This window comes from Opisthocomus hoazin, chromosome 9 (assembly GCF_030867145.1).
Source record: "Opisthocomus hoazin isolate bOpiHoa1 chromosome 9, bOpiHoa1.hap1, whole genome shotgun sequence".
Classification (NCBI taxonomy): Eukaryota; Metazoa; Chordata; class Aves; order Opisthocomiformes; family Opisthocomidae; genus Opisthocomus; species Opisthocomus hoazin.
In genome coordinates, this window is record NC_134422.1 from 30381574 (window position 1) to 30402831 (window position 21258).

General features: G+C 36.0%; 1 protein-coding gene across 7 annotated transcripts in view; it reads left to right on the forward strand.

Moving 5' to 3' along the window:
• Positions 1–21258, forward strand: part of ADAM23 (ADAM metallopeptidase domain 23) — an 80105-nt gene that overhangs the window by 12916 nt on the left and 45931 nt on the right. For all 7 annotated transcript variants that reach the window (XM_075429834.1, XM_075429829.1, XM_075429828.1 and 4 more), the window contains exons 4-9: positions 12834–12897; positions 17414–17496; positions 18226–18289; positions 19565–19637; positions 20170–20243; positions 21172–21237. In XM_075429834.1, the coding sequence (XP_075285949.1) occupies positions 12834–12897; positions 17414–17496; positions 18226–18289; positions 19565–19637; positions 20170–20243; positions 21172–21237 (424 nt within the window). The remainder of the gene's footprint in view (positions 1–12833; positions 12898–17413; positions 17497–18225; positions 18290–19564; positions 19638–20169; positions 20244–21171; positions 21238–21258) is intronic.

A 21258-nucleotide genomic window follows, 5' to 3' on the forward strand; every position in this document is an offset into this window, starting at 1 on the left:
TAGTTGGTTGTATCGCATGTACTTATATTCCCAGCTCAAGGTACTTACAAACTACGGGTTTTCTTTAAAAATGTAATGAAGTATTTTTGCCACTGAAAGTTTACACTGAGAAAGTTTAAGAATAAGGAAGTGTAAAAGCAGTACTAAATACTGGACAGGTAGAATTGTCTACAGTGTTGCTTAAAAGTGCATTTGCCCCTTTGCTGCTCTTGAGCCTTTCAGCACACTTAAAGGTGAAACAAATTTGCAGAAACAATTGCATACTGGTTTTCAAAAAACCCAATGTGTTCCTCTGGTCTTGAGGTCCATATGAGGTTTTATTTTGGTCTTGACTGTCATGTAGTGAAAATTTTGTTAGGGACAAAAATGCAACCTTATTAAATGTAGTAACTTTCCAAAGCAGCACGCTGTGGCTTTTAAAAATTTGCTGAACTGTTGTATTTTTTCTGCTTGGCTACTAGTTATCAGATGCTTTTCTGTGAAGGTGAACTGGAAACATTTTCCTTCATCCATGCATGATTCTGAAGTTAGGTTGCTCTTGCATCTCCGTCTGTTAAAATGTGACACAAAGTCTTGAGTGGCTGGCAAAGGATGAGTTGGTATGAAGGCAGGGAATGGCACACAGAATTGAAGGACAAGGAACACGTAAAGATAACTGCATCTTCTCTAGTGTCTGTAAGAACTAAAGTGTAGTGCAAGACTATAGTGTTTTATGAGAGTTGTAGCTGCACCCATGCAGAGTAATTCCAGTGGGATAATAATGAAGTATTTGTGAAGGGAACCTATATCTGGTGGCCTTTGAGGTACAGGGAGTATCTCCTCTTGATTTTCTTGTGACTGCTCCTGTTTGCATGTCCAGCCCGTGGCAAGACTGAGTGCACATTCCTGAGATGGCACTATATGTAGGATATAGCTGGTCACAGAGGCCATCACAGAGAAAAAAACATTGCCTTTTCTGGCACTGTGTATGAACACAGACAGCACGTAGGTGAACAAGAATACAAACAGCCTGATGAAGTTGTTCTCCAGCTCGTGGGAACTGGAAGCTTGCTAGTGAAACACATGCACCAGCCCTCTTCTGATTCACAATCATGCCCCCATTCATAGACTCAGACACAGGCTTGAAGTTCATCAAACATTCGTCTTTAGGCCTGAGGTCTCTTACTTGGTCACTGACTTAGACCCTATGTCTTTCCAGATACAGGTCTCCTCATAGTTGTTGACTGACTCTGAAGTTTGCTTGCATGTCATACCTGTGCAGAATAGAGAGCAAAGTCACGTAGAAAATATTACAAGTAGGACTCAGTAAAAACATAGGACAGACTGCAGTGATCAGGTGCAGGGCTGGGCCAAGCAAACTTACTGACTTGCAGCTTGCACTGAAGACTCCATTTTATGCCACTTCCTCTCCTTTTCCCACACTTGTTCCACCCTGATTCACCTTCCCTACACATGGCACTTCCCGTAAACATCCCATAAAAATGTTTGCACATTTCCACAAGCCCCTGCAGAAATCTTGTAATGTTTGTTCTTTCCCAGGAGACCCATGATGACATTGTTTACCGCTTTTTGTGTGTTCTAAAGTTCTGGTTGAACCTTTTGAAGGCTGTGCCTGAGTGGCGGCTTCTATGGCCTGTCAGTCAGTGACCTAACAGAGGTAATAACAAAGTCCAGAACTCTTATCTCCTGTTCATTAGGGTTTGTGTGTGTGTGTGTTGGTTGCTTTTTCTGTCCTAGTCTCTTATGTTGAATGGCTGTTAACCAAATATCATCACAAACCAGATAGCCTTACATTCACCATATCCTTGCAGTGTTACCCATTGTCCATCCCTGTTGTTTGTCCTTGCTTATTTATAAGAACAAATGGTTCAGGAAGAAAGTAAATGTACATTTTTTTTCCAACTGTGGTTGCTTTATCGGCAATCCAGAAATGCGATGTCTTTCACTTCAAAAAGAGAGAGGGAGATCACTTTCTGTGCACCTTATGCAAACAAGTTCTGCTCTGCAGGTACCAAAAGTTTTCTTACTGGCTGTCTGTAAGGTGCAGGGTGTTCAGGCCTGACTGGTATCCCTTCTGTCTGCCTGCTTATACACTAGGTCTTCTCCTAGCTTCCTAAGTGTTTTTTGACTCATAAACTTTTGACTTTTTATCTGGTTTTGCTCCAGAAAAAACTGACTTCAAAAACCTGTCGTACTTTTTGACCTAAGACTCTAGAACCGTAAGTCATAAAACTTGTAACATTATAAATGGCAAATACCCGTAGACAATGATTTGAGAAAGACCCATTCTTGTATCTCAGTTACATTTGTGTTCAGCAAAATGCTGCCTTTTGCTACTGTGTTGAATACAATGAGTTTTAGTTGACATGCTGGTATTACTAATGTCTAGTCAGAGAGAAAGGTGGAAGAGCAACAGGGCCACAGACTTGAGCTGTTAAGTGCTGTTGGCCAAAATAATCCAGTGGAGAATATGTACTCAAAATCCAGAATACCCTTGAATATGTAGAATATATATTTGTATCAGTTACTCTGAGGTCAGTTAATGTCACCTACTTTCTATGTATGTTATATCAGTTAAAACAGATGAAATATAATTTGTTATCATAAAGCTCAATGGCAATTTTTTTCTGACAAGAAGTCTCAGGAAAAAAGATTAGTTTTGAACTCTTTAACAAGGTGGGCTACTCTGAAGTTTACTCCTGTTACACTTAAATGTTTGACCAACTTCAGGCTGTCAGTGTGATGTAATTTATGGCAATGCATAATAATTGCAGAAATGTGGATTATGGAAATAATTTGGTGCAAAAAGTAATAAATTTTCTAATCTGTAATGGATTAAATAATGTGTTTGGTTAGTTCTCTTGGTGCAAAAATGGAAGTTTATAGGTTCCTACTGGAGTAATGATTAATCCCATTTGAAAAGTTAGACTTTTTGTAATTCAGCTATGATTGTCTGCCCAAACTTGATAAATTCCATATGAAACAAGTAGTATGTAGCATTGGCTTAAAATCCAATTTACATAGAAAGCCTTTAAAGGTGTTCATTAATTTCAGTAAATTCATATTTTTGTCCTCAAACCATAGTGTCAATCAATTTTTTGAGTAATCAATGATCCTAGTGTATCTAAACAATTTCTTGTTATTTCATTTATGTATTATTTACATAAACAAATGTCTGTGAGGTGCTTATAAATTACTTTTCAATGATCTCTCTTCCACCAACATATAAAAGGATTTTAATTTGCAATTCTTCTGTTGAAGGACAAGCGTTTTTGCAGGTATCTCTTATGTCCTGTTTAAAGCTAGCAGTCTTTACGTTCTGGTGTAGTACTAAAACACATTAGAGAGCAATACTACCAAAAGCAGTGAATTAAAATTGTCTACTTGCTGTTTTTTTAATGATGAGGGAAGTTGGCTATATTGTCTTGGAGTTTTCAGCTGATTGTCTGGCACCAGCCTTTGAATAAAGGAGTGTCCTCCAGCACTGGGGGCTGGAGCCGTGCTAGAGCCTTCCCCCAATGCGACTGTAGTGGCTGAGGCACGTACAAAGAATGGGGAATTAGGTACCAAATCTGGGCAGAAACAGAAGGTGAAAATCAAAGGCAAAAACTTCTCTCCCTACTGAAAACTTGCCTCAAAATTTAGGATTTTGGGGGAAGAAGGGAAAAACCCCCCACCAAAATGAGTCTGTATTTTTCAGCTTTTGTTTCTTTTTCCTGTAGATATCCACCTAGATTTACAGGAAAATGGATTTTTCTTTTCAATAAATAGATCATATGAAAAAAATCTGGCAGCTTTGGCATGAACTGAAACCTCTCCCCCACCACTTTTGACTGTAACATCACTTAAATATTAGAGACATTAAAATGTGATGACTCTTGTGAGCAGTCAATCTGTTATGTGAAGTGCACCATTACAGCCAACATCTTGCAGCTCCATCAGTTTAAAGCTTATTATTATTGTGTAGTCTGTGTTGTATGTTTCTGTAGGGCTGAATTTAACTTGAGAATAGTCCCAGAGGAGATTACATTGTTAGCATAATTTAAGAACAGTAGTGCAGTAACTGGATTATATGAGAATCAATTTGATTCTTGTTTTTTCTCAGAATTATTTTTTAATGGAAACAGGGAAACTAGTCACGTTTTTTCAGAAGGAAACTTCAAATATTTGTAGCATTGTCTTAAATAAAAGCTTAAACATTTAAGATACTAAATGGATCCTGTAAGATACATAAATTACGTAAATTAAATGTGGTAGTATTACTGTGGCAAGCTTAACTCTAGTCTGCTTTTAAAAATTTGTTACAGTTGAGATGCAACGAACTCAGTGTTAGGATTTTGCAACAATGTGTGTGTACTTCTGTGAGTAATTGCAGTCTAGAGTGTCTCAGCTGTAGGTAATAGAGATTTACTGCCTCATTTGCCACTCCAAGAACTGGAGGCATCAAGTTATCATTTGACTAAGTGGGCATTTCATGTGCAGAAAGATTTACAGACTGATGCTAAAATCTCTCCATATTTTTCAAGACATATTAATGTGTGAAAAAAGCTTTCCTTTAAAAATTATAAAAACCTGACGGTGTGAAGAAGCTTCCTCCACAATTACTGTGTTCAGCTATAAATTAGAGGCATTATTTATAAGCAATATTTTAGTTATTCTGTCTTCTCTTAGTATTTTGTTTCTGTAATTTTAAGTCTTTAATGCAAATTCTCTTCAGATATTCTTTTCCATCCCATCACTAAGGTCATGATAAAAATGTGTATTTTATAATTATATATACATGTGAGTTTGTATGTTCACTAATGTGTTCTGTCTAGTGTTTCAGTCATTCAGTCTTCCATGAGGGCAGTAGGAGGCAGCACCAATCCTGCTGTTGACCAAGGGCTTGCACTCTTCATCAGCATTTCCAGCTCCTTATCATCTGCTTCGTTCATTCCTCCTGGAACTTCCCAGATCAGTCCTTTTAATATTTTTTCTTATTTTTTGATCTCTTTATTCTTCATCTCATCTGCTTCTCTTTGGGAAATATAGATAAAATAAAAAGCGTGTCTGTGTCTATATGTGTTTTAAAGGGGAGAATTTATAACTGTAGCCATAGAAATTAATGTTGCAGTCCTTGAGTTGCAAATGCTCAACTTTTGGATTCCCCTGTGGTAATTAATGTCCCTATGCTCACTGTGCTATGCATGAATGGAGTTGTGCTCTGTAAAATGACTGTCAATAAAACCATTGACAGCAGAACTTATTTCAACAGGACTGTAAGAAACTCAGCATAGGCTAATTTGTTTGAAATTCCACTTTTTTTTTTTTTTTGTGCTGATGTAAGAGCTCTTGGGAGTATGTTCCTGCATGGGATTTGGGAACCTCTGGGAAGAGGTATCTCAAAGAATTTGCAAAACAAACAAAAACTCCCAAAAACCACAAACACAAAAACTTGAGAGGACATGCTGTTTGTCTTTTAAAATGCAGGCATTGGTGTTGTGAATGTTAGCCCTCTTGTCAGACCACTTGCTTGTGGAGTGAAAAGACTTCATTCTGTGCATTCCTGATCCTGGATTTAATTAAGAGTGGATCTCTTACCCTTCTGAACAGGGTTTTGAATGCCTATCAGCTGAAATGCCACTGCAGCCACAGGTTTGGTGGATTGTTAGGGTCAACAAGCTCAGGGCAAGGCAAACACACATCTGGGGCAATATGACAATGCTGTAAAATTCTTTGTGGCAGGATGAGGGTGTTTATTGCTTCGTCCCATGTAACAGCTATAGATATCAAATACAGGAGGAGGTTTGGAAGAAGATGCTTCTCAAAAAAAAAAAAAATTAAAATGCAAATCTTGTCACAGGATATTGTGCATATTAAACTATGTACAGGAGTTAAAGGATTGGAAGAGCTTACAGAAAAGAAATCTACTGAGGGCCATTGAAAACAATTACACCAACTCTGGTTTATGAAATCCTGGTGTCACGCATCACTGGATGCTGAGAAAACTCCTTGAAAAATTGCTACATGTGTTGTATTTGCTGTCAAACAACATACTAAGCAGTTGTCTGACTTGATGCATCCTTTCTTAAGTTATGTTTTTGTACTAGTTGCTCACAGGTAACCGCTGTAACATGGCAGTGGTGAAGAACTGTTGTCTTTCTAATCTAGTAGATTTGTCACTCTGTTTCTGAGATGGTCCAGTGTTGTCAGTAGTGAGATCTTTATGCTGAAGTGAATTACTGGGATCTCAGATTCTATTACAGTCAGGCTGAAATCTTTGGATTTGAAGCTAGTATGAAGCCTGCATATGCTTGACATGTGATTAATGATTAATTTAATTAAACTGGCTCCTAAGAGCCTGTATCACTGAATTTAGCTTGATTCAATGACAGAGCTAAAGTTGTGCAATGTGGAAGCATGGACTAAGTGAACCAAAATACATTTTGGTACTCCAGCAAACTAAAAGTTTATCTCTGATTCTGGTATAGTTGTTAGTCTAATCTAAAGGTGGTAGTGTCAGCTCTATATAAGTATAAATAAACTTATTTCACTAGTTTTGGTATTGGAAGTAAAAGAAATTAATAAAAAAAACCCATGCCCATATCTGGTTGGATTTTTCGCTTCATAGTAACAGATGGTTTAAATTGGACTGTTATCAGTAGACACAAAGTAATAGAACATGGAGTATTAAGTGAATTCCTTAAGAGGAAGAGAAACACAAGTTTCTTCTGTGTATAAAAAAGCTTGCTTTAAATGAAGGAAGCTTTGGCAAATACAATTGCAATTGAATGAGACCATTCTGGTGAAGACAGGTGACAGCCCTGAACCTTACACTACAGGCTAATAAAACTCTCATTTATAATGCAAAACCACCTATTTTCCAAGCTCATGGTGATACCTGTGAATATAGATGAGAAGCTATTACTTTGTTAGAATTGCTGCATAACAGATGTGACCAAACAGAAGTAAATTTTGTGAATAACTAGGATGGTTTTAAGATCAGAAGTTTTTGAATAATCCCGCTGTAGACAGCTCAGCCTTGGATGGGCAGACGTGAAGAATTATAGAAATAAGGAAGGTGCAAGATGACTGCAAGACTGGAACAAAACCTTGATGGACACAGTATACGTGATCTCAGAACTGAGTTTGCACAGAAGCAAAGGTCAGCTAGCAGACACTGTGATGAAGAGTATGAGCCTTCATGCGAAGACCCCCGATGACCACCCATAGCTGCTAATGGACATGTGCAAAGGATATTAACATATTTTAATGAAGTCTGGGAAGAAACATGAATATATAAACGTAGTAGAAATATTTAGCGGTTATGTCCTTTCAGCACGCACATTTGGGTGGAGTTATCCCCTGTGCGTCCAGCCCTGCAATAAAGAATGCCTGCTTTCTAAAGCTTCAAACTTAAGTTTTAGAGAGTGAATTACTTTGTCGCTTTCCGGTAACAGTGGTGGAAGAAAGGGATCAATTAAAATGCAGTATTAAATGAACAGTTCAATCATCAGTGCTATGGTAAAGGAAAATATGGCGGAAACTAGGCAAGATACTGTTCTTAACATTCTGAAGAACTCTTCAAGCTCCTACTTTCAAAACACTTGATGAAGTGGCCATTAAAATATAGCATGCTCCCTTCTGAAATGGAGGGCTTCAGGACATAACCAGAGAAGGGATCATGAAGAGTCTGTTGTCTGAACTCTTTGAACTGACTCAGGGCTTCTTGCACTGAGGGAGGCAGACTGATCCACAAAAGAACCTGGGCTATTTTCTGCACCATTTTATACAACTTCAGTATGTGCTTTCCTGTCAGTATTTTTGGAGATCTTTCCCTATTTGAGGACCTCTTCAGAATACCTAAAGTATCACCTAGGTAATTTCAGTTTAATAAGTTTGTTGTCGGGTCATCCTTTTCTCCACTTGAAAGACAAGCCAAACAAAAACAATAAGAGCCAGACTGTGCAAGAAGTGATTTTTAAATAACTGTACTATTTACTGTTACAGAGTCGTTATGGTATTAATAGCAAAGTGAGTGAGGACTCTTGATTCCAGTTATGAAGAAGTTGAGCTATACACCTGCATCATCAGTTGTTTCTTTTAATTGCTTTTAAACACAGATGCTTGATCCACAGTATCATCTTTTTATTTTTAAGTTCCTTCAAGATAATAGAAGAAAAAGTTGTGGAACTTAGTTGTGTTTTTAAAAATAATATTGAATATTTGCAGTGTATTTATTCCTTGGAGACACTTCTGTTGGAGCACCTTCAAAGACAACAGCTGAGTAAAGACTAGTGTAAATACTTACTAGAAACATAATAATAAATTCCTGTAAGAACAGTTGATTCAACAAAGCTTGTGGATATAATTGAATCTGATGATAGCAACAAGGCTATAGATGGCCATTTTATTAGCTAACAGTGTCTTGATGGTCTTACAAGATGCCGTAGCAAGGTCTCAATTTGTTTTTCACATCTTTATGTGCTACTAAACTACATCATGCGCAAAAACATCTGATGGATGTTCTGTTAAGTAATTCAACTAAATTGAATCATTTCAGGATACTTAAAAAAATTAATAAATTATTCCTTAGTAGTAGATTAGTTTAAAGATAATTTGAGAAGTATGCAAGAAAGATTTCAGCTGTAGTTTGATCTTCTGCAGGCTGCATACTAGGTTCCTGGAAGCTAACTCGATTACTTGTGTATGAGATTTTTTAGTCATTTCATAGCCTTTACCTACCCAAATCAATTCTTTTCATCAGGATGGTTAGATGCCAGCTGAAATAAGCCACATTTCATGCTGCAGCTCTCCTGCTAATGAAAACAGCAGCAGTGAAATATGTGCTAGGGAAGTGGATGCGAGTTTGTCAGAAAGTGTCTGCTGCTTGCTTGAACAGCTGGCCTGTGTCTTCAAAGGCAACAACTACTGGCAATGGCATATCCCTTTGATGCTTATTTTGCATCTCTCAGTGTAACTCTGATGGAAGAGCTGGTGATGCAGGACCGCTTAATAAAAATAATTACCTGAGACAAGCAGGGCAGGATGGGAGGAACTGTAGAAAAGTTCACAGCAGACAAAAATTTTTTTTCATGTGTTCATTCAGCATGTTGCAATTTGATGTGTTCATTGTAAAGCATCATACTAATGTGTCACCAGCCTAAATATGCTTTTGTCTGATGTGATCATGGCTTACATAATTGTTTCAATTAAAGCTTGCACTGTTTCTGGTGCTCATAATATTGAAAAACAAATTTGCTATACCGGATGCATTTCTGCTCAATGAAAATGTAAGTGGATTTTGTGATGTGGAGATTCCTACTTTATTCATGAGTCCTGTATCTCATTCCTCAGGCTTCTGCACTTCTATATGAGCTCTTAATCTGTATTCTAGGCCTTTCTTTTTGATGCCACTGGCATAAAGGATCTCATCACACCTACTGGTGAAATTATAGTGCTCTTCTGTGTATCTGTCTTTCATGTTGGAAAAAATGTTATTTTGGTTAAGTGTTCATTTTTTTTCTTTTCCTTAAATAAATTCTCCTTTCTTTTGTCAGATTTGTCAGTATTAATAGCAGGTAAAACCTTTGGTAGGGAAAATTTGCAGTAGCTGTTTTAAGCTTATTTTTTACAGCTGTTGTTATTCCTGGAGCTTTAGCAAAATATAGAACAATTTCCCTTACCAAAATTTTGTGGGGTTTTTTGTGGCAATAGTGGAACGTTTTTGCTGAATTTTCCAGTCCTAGACTACTCTGCAATATCATGTTTCATTACTAACCATTTACAAGCATAGTTACGGATGTGTTTGTACTGATTTTGCTGTGAATATAGAGAACAGGACTGAGATTAGCTTTATTAGAGAAGCAACTGGTTGTGTGTACTAGCAGAGCCATGTTGGAAAATACCTGCGAACCTACTCTCCCTCTCCCATTCCCTCTCTTCCCCTGAAATAAGATCATGGTTGTCTCAGATGAGCAGTATGCATTGAGGGATTTCTGGATGATTGGTAGCAAGATGTTCTTTAGGATATTTGCTAGTGTAGACAGATACCTGAAATAGAAATAAGTGCTTGGCAAATCAGGTACTCACCATGGTAGAGGCATACAGTTTAAGACAATGACTGATTTTTTTCAGTGGAAAGGTCAAAATTCTTGCTGCCCTGTGGGAAATGTTAAGAGAAAAATGCCCATGCAGTATGTTGATGGTTACATGTGACAAGCTTAAGAACATAACAGTGATCAGAAACTAGTGTTAAATACCCTGCTACAGCATAGAGTTTGTGAAAGACAGTAGCCTTATAATGGATTTTCTACTCCAACTTCTAGGTGGTAGGTACTGTATTACATCTGGCAAAAGGGTGGTTCACAGATTAAAGGTGCGTTTTATTTACAACATGGCATTTAGGAAGTATATTGTGAATAGTAAGCCTCAATTTTCTATGGAGGGAATTTGTTCAATATGGAGAGTTTCATTGATGTGCCCTGTATCCAGCAGATCCCACAGGACAGTAGCACTGGAAAGTCAGTGATGAGAGAGGTGTAGTCTACTGGAAAAGCTGCTGTCTGCTGCATCCTTGCTTTACACATGTAACACACATATATATATATACATATATATGGGAGTATTCTATCGTAAGCATGTCATGTTAGATATCCTGTCATGTGGGACACTGTATTTATTACCTGAATCAGGAATCCTTTTGCAGTTGGAAGTAATGAGAAGCTAAAGAATGGAAAAGGTTGGCAGATGAAGAAAAAAAAAATAAAGGTTACAACAGAAGTTCAACCAAAGTCCAAGAGAATAACACTGAACTCTGGAAAGATTCTGCAAACGATGTACTAAAGAAATTTTGAGCAGCTGTTGTATCACATGAAATGGGATAAATCTAAGAGAAATGCTTTAATTTTAACTAAATGTAACTGCAGTTGTGAGTCAGTAGACACAGTGGGAAATCACCTCCTGCAAGTCTTACGAGATGCCAAAAGCACTAGGTAGCACTGAAAGCAGTTCTGAGATCAGTTGTTTAAGGTTACTAGCAGAGGGCAAAAGGGGGTGTGAGAGCATGAGCTTGATTTGGAAATGAGTAGATAACTGCCGATCCTGGAATCGGTTTGAGGAAACCAAACGGTCTCTGTGAATTCAAGCAGAAGTATCTGTTAAAGTCTGAATCTGGTCAAGGCTCTTTCAAGCTGACCATAGTTCCAGTGTTTAACCATCCTCAGTGATTTTTTTAAACATGTATCTAATTAGCATTTTTCATTTTCCTACTTTTGTCAGTTACCTCTAGCCTTGTCCGTACCGTCCCATTAAGTATTGAGGACACCAGTTCTTATGCTTCATAAGAAGTATGGAAAATGCAAAGAAGAACAGGACGTTATCGACACTCTAAAGTTTAATTGCTTTGTGTGCTTAATCCTCTTTAGAAGCTTCAAACCTTGCCATGTTGAAGAAGTGAATATTTGCACTGTAGTCAAGCGCTTACACTATTTATAAAGCAATTGTATTCACTTGCAGAAAATTTGTAGCTTACTATGATACAAATACAGAAAGTTAATTTTTTAATGCAACTGAGTTTATTTTTAAGTCTGCACTTTAGAAAAAAACTATTAAATATTGCTATCAAAATGAAAGTTAAGACAAATTATGAGACTTCAGTAATTATTCATGGCTGTTAGTGTTGGTTTTGCAGGCACAGAGTGCACATGGTGTGGTCTCTCAGTTCCATGAAAAAGGGCTTTCAAGACAGCCACTGGTAACTGACTTCTGCAGGATCTTCTCGGAGAAGTGTAGTGCCTGATAAATGTGGCATGAAAGATTGATTTTATGAGCCAGTAATCCCAAAATTAAAGTGTTATCAGGATTGCTAATAGTCTAATCTGAGTTTGAGATATCCATTATTATAAATTGTTGTTAATCGTGAATGCCCATCAGAGCGATTTTGTCAGACCAGGCTTCCATAATGATGATTATTTTTATTTAAAAAAAAAGATTTCTGGATCACATTAAGTAAAATGCTTAGCTTGCTTATATGATGGGGGCAGTTAACATATTTAATTGTTTTGTCTCCCTTGGCCACTATGCTTCAACCCTGATTATAACAGGGTGACAAGTGAATGGGGCATTGAAGTTATTCCAGGATATGTACAGGCTAGCTAATTTTATTTGGAAAAAAAAAAAAAAGAAATTTGAACTGTGAGTTATACAGTGTGGGGATTTTTTATGCTTCAGAAATTTTTCATGCCAGACTTAGGAAAAAAAATAATAGAAGAAAAAGTGAAAGGAAAAAAAGGGGTAGCATGGGGGGGGTAGTGGTGTTGTGTGTGTGTATTTTTTTTTTTTTAAGAACATTACTGTTCTTGGGAAAAAATGATGATTTGCAGTTGTGAAACTGAGGTACAGGGAAAGTATACACTTGTCTTCAGAACAGTTGTGTATGTATTTGTTCAGCCTTACATACAGTCTGTTTAATTTTTAGATAAAATATAAAACTTATTTGAAAGCAATCATGAACTAAACATACATTTTGTCAGTATCAGTTACTGGTAGCAAAGAAAGTTCTAAAGGCATGGGATTTTTTTTTTTTTTGCATATTTAAAAGGCTAATAATCTTATTGCAAAGCTAAAATAAAGGGGATTAGATTGCAGATTGAAATTCCCCCTTCTGTAACACACCATGACATCCAGTGTACCAGAAAACCATTTACTGGACACAAGTGGCGTGACATTTTTAAACTGATTTACAAGGAAGGAAAAAATGCTTTTAAAATTCTAACCAAAAAACACCAAACCCACACATAGCAGTAGAAAGGATATTCAGATTTTTCTCATCTTGATTTTCCTTTCTTTGGCAGTGACTTGTTATCTTCCAGTTATGTGGAGATTCACTATGAAGATGGAAAACCAAAGTTTTCTAAGGTATTGTGCTCTTAAATGTCTCAGAATGGTCTTTCTGAGGGAACAATGTCAATAAAATGCTAAAAAAAGAAAAAAAGTTTGGCAACACTTAAAACCACCAGAAGCCTTTTTCCACACATGCAAGGTAACTGTGATCTCATCTCTTAAGGATACCTCAGTAATACACAAAGAATTGTAAAAAAAGGGAAGTCTGTGTGTCAGAGTGAGGGATAAGTGGTGGTAGTGAAGATGATCCAGATACTGCCAACAACTACATCTTGTAAAATGTAGGGGGTGGAGGGGTTGAAGTCACCATCAGTATAGCCTCATTTGTTATTTACATGTCCTTAGCACAAAGTGCAAGGTGAAGGGATAATGGTAAAATGAGACATTCAAACAAACAAAAAAAAACTTGCAGTGACTTTTCTTTGCAAGAATTATACAGTTGTGAGACAGAAAATGGACGACTTAATTCCAGAGGTTGAGGTTTCAAGTACTATTAGTAAACCAGCATGTTGCTTGACATCCAAGTAACTATATTTGTCAAAATAGCTCCCAAATTGAATTCAGTGCCCTAGGCTATTGATCCAAGGACAAAGAGATTAAAGTTATGCAAGATAGTTCAGCCCTGACTAAGGGAACCAGGTCATTCTTTTTGTTTGTTGTAGTAACAAAATGAGAACTGGTAGGTTCCTGGAAAGGTTATAAACTACGTTTTCAGGGAATTACTTTTTCCATATCATTATGTGTGAAATATATCTCTCTTCAGAGTGGAGGAAAGCAAACATTCAAGTTGCATTTGTACCTTCAGCAAGTTGGGACTGTTGTTTGTCCAGTTGTTAGATGTCTAGTTTGTTATTTTGCCCTGTCTGTAGAGAATGTCAGATAATACAAGATATCAAAGATTAGGGCAAAGTTAAGCAATTAAATTGCAATATAATTATTGGAATATACTGGTTTGTTTTCTTCTACTGAAGAAGAAAAATAGTTTCATGTAACATACTAAAGAAGTTGTTTCATTTTGTTAAGACTCAGTACTCTGCAGAATAGGCAAAAATGCTAAATGATGCAAGAAAACAGTTCCCTCTGGCATTTAGACAAGCTCATGCAATTGTCAGCTGCAGCACTAGCATTAAGCACTGCGGTTGCTGAATCATGAATCTGACTGGCAGATTATATTAGAACTTTAGACTCAGCAAATGGACTACCTTTGCATGCTGCAGTAACTTGATCCAGACTTCCTAGTGGATGTTTTCTGAATTGATTTGTATAGAAACAATAATAGAGCTCCTGAGGTCACATTAATCTGTAAAAGGCTTTATTATAAGTTCAGGAAATATACATGGCATTTGTGTAGTAGATCAAATAAGGACTGTATCCTGGTCTTTTGCAGTGACTTAAAATCCTTTTTAGACCTGAATAAATAAAAGATTATTTTGTTTCCTGATGTGGATGTAAAGAAGCGAGATCTTGATGAAAAGTGTTTGTATTTTCTAGAAAGAGTGAAAACACTGAAGAACAAACAGCAATTTCTTTACTTGGATGAGTGTCTTTTAAAAAAAAAATCTTGAAGTGCTAATTCTGTGAGAAAGATAGATACAATTTAGCTGTTAAAAAGCAAGGCTTATACATTCTCACTGATGGAAAGGTAAATATGTAGTCATTGCTTTTTGTGTAGTACTTTTAGTTAGGCACAATAATCTGTTACAAATTTCATTCAGAATCTGAATAACTCATTAAATAAGATGCATAATGGAAATAATGCTGTGCATACTTAAAGACCATTTACATTTTTGGTACTTCCTTGAGTTATAATAATTGCAGAAGGAATGGGTCCAATATGCTTGTTTGTGATTCAGCAGGCATATGACACTAGAATTAAGAATATTTTTATGATGAATGGTACGTTTTTCAAAGAACATGTGAGAGACAACCACACTTAAAGATTTTAATAAAGCTTTTTGAGACTATTTTCTATCTGTAGTTTAGTTGGAGTTATTGTTGACAGACATTAAAGATCAGCTGCTGAAATGAGATAAATTAGGATCATTAAGTGTTCCTCATTTTAGCTTCACTGACATATAGCAGCAGAATTTCTGGTATTTAACAGCTTCTAAATTCACTAGTCCTTTTTTGTTAGAAAAGTCAAAGTAATGCTTTAGAAAGTCAAAGTAATGTTTCTTGGTTTCTTTCTAAACGCTCATAGCTTGAACAGTCAGTTAATGGTGCTCTTGATGCTTTGTTTCTGTTGATAGAAAATAGAGTCTTCTTGTTTACTCAGTTGAACTATTCCCATGAAGCCAGTTTATTTTACTCTTTGTCACGATAGGTAGTTCCGTAAGCCTCTAACAGTCTATAATCAATTTATTCCTCAGTGATGTATGGAATTTTAGGGATTAGTATTTCTGATGTCCAGCAGTAAAGATAGAATTAATGTCTGTGTCAGAATAGAAAGAAAGGATTTAATAATTTGCCATGTGGCTACCTATAGTATATAATGTAGTGTATATATAGTATGTAATCCTAAAAATATGCTAAAGATTTTAGATTTTTGTATGTATTTAGCTATTTACAATCAAAGACGACAAAATTCTTGATAGTGCAGTAGAACTCTACTTCCATTGCATGGAGAAATTAAATCACACAAATTTAGTACATGGAAGAAAACTAGAACTTGTAGAGAAAAATGACAAATTGTGAAAAGCCACAAAGTGTAAAAAAAAAAAATAAAATAAAAAAGGTCTTGGTGAAATTATTTTGACACTAGTAATTCTTGTATGTGAGTAGGTGATGCTTTGACAAAACAATTACTTCTGAATTTCTCTTCTCAATCATTTATTTATTTATTGTAGTCTGCTGTTAAAACCTTCTGCTAGAAGCTTCCTAGCCTCTGGGGTACAGAATCATGCTCCTTCTTTCTGAGTTAAAAATCTTTGTGTTTTCTACAAAAGGAGACTGCTTTAGCTTGATTCCTGTAGGGTGCTCAGACACGAAGTAGCCAGTAGCTTTGGAGATAGTGCACACTTTTAGATGGTGGGGAGATGTGAGTTGACTCTCCTCAAGGTGACCTGGGAAATTGTTCAGCAGTTGGGAAACCTGGGATGAGTGCTGTGGTTGTTAGCCAGAGAGGGGCATTTGCATGTAATGGTCAATATTTTGAAAAGAAAGCCACTGCAACTCTATTGTGTGAGGATCCGTTTTGTCACTCTGTCTTAGGTGTGTTCTGAGCATGCTTGAAATCCCTTTGGATGATTTGGTTGCTTCTCTGCATTCTTTAAGGAGAGCTTAGACAGGAACTAGTTTCTTCAGGAGAGGAGAGCTCAATTTAGCTCCTTCTGTGATGAAAACCAGGCACGTCCAGGGAACCTGCACTTCAAATTCAGAGGAAAGTGTGTAGCATTCACTGGAGTTTTAGCTTGTGTTTGAGCAAGGCTTTTCTGGATCAGAACTTTGAGTATGTATCGGTTCTTCTCTATGGTATTTTGGTCTCCTGCTTTGTCCCGTTCCACTCCATGTGTACACATATTGCAACTTCCCTTACCTTCTTGTGGAGAAGTGGAAGACTATACATAGAGTTTCATTGCACATCTATTTGGTAACACATTTTGCACTAATTCTATTCAGCCTAATCCCTGCATCGGTTGACTGTTCAGATCTTGCATTGCAGCGTTCTGCAAGGTCTCCCTTACTTCATAATTACAGCCTTTGAGAATGAGGTTTTGGATTGCAGTTTTAGATGTATCTTGCCTTATTTTTTTTAACTGTCTAACATTTAAACACACTTCTAGGTAATGTAAATATTCTTTTTTAAATAAAAGGCAGGACCTTGTCTAAAACATGATTGCTGGCTTGTTTAGAGAAACACAAAAATCCTACTGGTTTTTTGAATAATTTGGGGTTTGCATCTAGTTGGAATTTTATGCAGTTAGTAGCAAGAGCTGGCTTTTAGTACCCTTTTGATATGTATAGTAAAAATCCAACTGTACACTTTAGTGTTGCTAAACTAGATTAACTTTCTGGCTCATTCATCATTAGTGATATTGGTACCTATAGTCTAATGATGTAACATTTTAATTGATAAATTTTTAGTGAGATAAAATTGGTAGAATCCAGATCTAAGCCAAATACATGCAAAGTGATTGATGAATACTGTATCACTTGTAATTTTAACAGATCTGGAAGACATTAAGAAATAGTTCAATGCTCATGTAACCTGCATTACATAACATGTTTACAGAATCAATTTACAGCAAAGAAGTGTGCTTAAAAAAAGATCAAGAATGCTGTGACTTCAACAAAAGAATAACCCATGGTATGGCTTGAAGACTTACATAAATTAGTCTTTACTGCACACAGTTTTTCTCTTACAAGCAATTAGAGCTAGTCATTGGTATTTACTTTAGCAATCACTGCTTCCTCTGAAATTTTACGTAATGCAAGTTGTTGGATCTTTTTTAGCCTTGCTTTTAAGCAATAGACATTAAATCAGGGTAATTTTGTGTGTGTGTGTGATTGTTTGTTTTTTAAACATTATTAGGGTGGAGAGCATTGTTACTACCATGGAAATATCAGAGGTGTCAAGGGTTCCAATGTTGCTCTTTCAACTTGTAATGGACTTCAGTAAGTGCACATTCTCATTTTTCAAACAAGGCTATTAATGAATTATTACTCTTGAATATTATCTCTTAATATGTGAGGGACTGAAACTCTCCAGGCCCAAAGATTTTTGATGTTTTGAAATGCCAGTACCAGCTATGCCAAACTACTAGCATTTTTTTTTTAGTTGCATTGGGATTAAAGTCTTTTGATGCTGTCTCATGAAACCTTTGCATATGGTAAGTGCAAATATTTATTTCACCAGATGACTTATTATTGTAAAGGATAAACAAGGGTTGTAGTCTAGCAGTTTGCGTTCTCAGTACTCATGTATGATTCTGTCTGCCAGTAGAAAAATTGATCTTTTTGTTAGATTGTACAAGGAGGAAATGTAAGAAATTAGTCCTGACTAGGGTTATTTATGTAAAGTGCAACTCGGCTGTTGATTATATTCTGCATGCTAACGTGTCTTGTAGGACTTTCTCTTTCCAAGGTCAAATCTTTACGCTTTTTGACGCTTTATCATTATATTGCCATTACATTCAGTGTTAGTTCATTAAAATGTGCCTGATCTCTTAAAAAAAATTCTTAGCTTTAGCCACATGCAGTAGTAATGAACATACATGGAATTTATTTTAATATTGATCAGTTTTTCAGCCCTAAGTTTAGTTTTGTCTCATCAAAAATAATATCCTGCAGTCAAATTAATTGCCGCGTAGTCCTAAATATCACTTCTTTTTCTCCATGTTCTAGTGGCATGTTTGAAGATAGTACTTATTTGTACTTGATTGAACCAACGGATCTGACCCACAGTGCAGTAAGTTTAGCTGGCTTATTTGCTTTGGGAAAGGGCTCAAGGAATAGCAAATAAAAGTATGAGATAAATCAATAAATGAGTGACCTCTCTCATGCATTCATATGAAAAAGTGTTTTTAAATGTTTGACTGGAATTTATTTAAAGATACGTGTAAGTATGAATTACCTAAGATTTGTCTCTGCTTTTCTTTATTCTTTCTTTTCCTAGTTATTGTTCATCATTTAGATGTTGGGAGTAGACTAAAAAGACTGTTTCCATGGCAAATGGTTATGGATTGTCAAGAAGTGTTTATCATTTGCTCTACTACTTGAACTAAAGGATTTATAACTTCATAGAAGGGATCTCTGGAAGTCATTTATTCATCCCTCTCTAAATAGTTGGATTGCTCTTTGACCTGCCATGTTGCCACAAAGAGCTTAATGAAGTAGATAATTATATATGAATATCTTACACTTTATATGTGGCAAATCAGTGGTCGCTGTATAGCTTAAATGATTCTGATCCAGCATATTCAAATATATGACTGTGCTGGATCCACATTTAGGACTGCAGCTACGCAAATGTCTTTCTAACTATAATTATTTTTGTAGTTCTTAAGTGTGTTATAATACAGTTGTTCCTAAAACTTTAGCAGTTAATAGAACTGACTCGATTTCACAGACAGTAGTAAAACTAGGTAGATTTATACCTCTTGAATTGTTCAAATATTTAGTGATTTTCAGTGAAATGATTCTGCAACATTGAGACAGAGTATTCTTAAGGTTTGTGTCCTGCTTGATCTGTAGGATATATTCCAGATGCTGTATCATAGCTCTCAAGCTTGTCTCGCTTTAGTACTTACCAGTATATGACAAATAATGTAATGCTGCAGAACTGATGCATTTTGGTGACTGTAAAGCTGAACTTAGAGTCCAAAGAAAGATCTGCAAAACCTTTGACTCCTGACACTTTCAAAGAAACTGGATCAACATTCAGAGGAATCAGTATCGTTTGGATGGTCAGTTATGGGGCTGTGACTGAAACTACAGAGATATGGGAAAATGTTACGTCCAAAAAGATTTCTGTCTCCTCAGGATCAGTATTACATGCCATGTGTTAAGCCATGTAATGCATTTTGATGCAGCACATACTTGTAAACGTTGCAAGGCTGAAAACTCACAGCACAGAGACAGTAAATTCATGGAGATAATGAAAATGGTAAATACTGAAAGAAGTGTCTCACTTTTCATTTGACATTATTAATTAGAAGAAAATGTCACATATTTTTCTTCTCAGGAAAGTAAAAGTAGACCACATATCATCCAAAGAACTTACGGAACACAAGCCTCCAAGCAGTTGCAGGACCTTGGTATGTTTTTGCTTATGTTGGGAGTTTTTCAACATTGGAAATAATTGTATATATAACTTGAAAAATTTTAATAGCCTAGCAATCTATATAAAATTGCTGATTATTTGGAAAAAAAATTGAAAAATAGATACTAATCTGGGTTTTTTCACAATTATTGCAATGGAATTTAGGGTTGTCAAAAAGCAGCTGAAAGATTTCCAGCCATGAAGACGTTGTATTTAGCTTTCTTCTGCAAATCTTTTAATTTAATCAGTGGTATTAATGCTATTGAGGACATGAGATGAAAGAAACATATATTCTAAGCCCAGGTTACAATCTGTCTACCCTTGCATGCTCTATTTCTAACTTTAGATTTCTAAATGACTTTGAGTTTTGACATGAGATATTTTACATTTTGTGTATTTTAAAAAATGAACTTTTCAATATGAAATGTTCTTCTAATTTGGATGATCTTAATCTACTTTTGGTTTGGACAGTGCACGTAAGTACTTTAAAATGATGCCATTAAATTCTTAAATTGTAATTTATACAGAGACTGAATCTAGCTCTGAATGGCCCTTTCTGTCTGAACTACAGTGGCTGAGGAGAAAGAGAAGAAAGAGAGCAGTGAGTAGAAGTGTGACCCTGAGTTAAGAACATTTATAAAAGCAAAATCAAAACCACTAATTTCCAGATTTTTTTAATGTTGAGAGAACACAGGCTTTAGAAAATAAATATTTTTGGTAGCTTAATGTTATCACATAATACAATTATCAAATGGTAAACCAAGAAAATTTTCTTTAAAAATAGAGTATTTGGAGAAAAGTGGATAAACTTTCTAAAGTGACAGTAATACTATCCATCAATTGAATGGTAGTTTAGTAGTGAAAATGGATTTAGAATTTTGAGTCTGCTTGAGTATAAAGAATAGTTTTTGAATGAAGTCTTGCCTACTTTGTAGATATCTGACTTTATTTTCATTTGGCTTGTTAAGTAGCATGATTAAATTAAAAAACCAAATGAGGACGCCCGTAACTTGGTTATTGAGAGAACAGAAGTAGACAGTCCTCATGATCCACCTATGCATGTGTGTCGGGTAGGGGAAAAATTGAGTTAAAGATGATTAATCTGTATTTCTTCACTGAGTTGCACAATCCACAGCGTATTTCTTGAGGGCGCATCTATTTTTAGTAACTTCCCTTTTCATTAAATCTGTGATGAATAGTCCAGGAGGCCAAGAGTTTTTAACGTTTGAGATTTTTCTTCTTTGTGAAGATGAGAGGAGGGAAGCAGTGATGGTTTCTGCGCTGAACCAAAAAGGATAGACTCTACATATTCTTGGTGATGTGACTCAGATTCTCAGCCAGTATCTGTCATAACTTACTAAGTGTTACTGAATTTGTGATTATTTACCCTAGTAGAATGTCTGACACAGCTTTTAAAGTCTTACGCAACCTGCGTAATATTTATGGGTAAGCCTGTTAAATCAGCTGCAGTTATTTTTGAAAATCACTACATCTTTGTTATTTCTCAAAGAATTTCTTTAATCCATCAGGTATCTCGTGGTATCTTTGAAGAAATGAAATATCTGGAGCTCATGATAGTCAATGACCATAAAATGGTAAGTATATCAGTTCAGTGG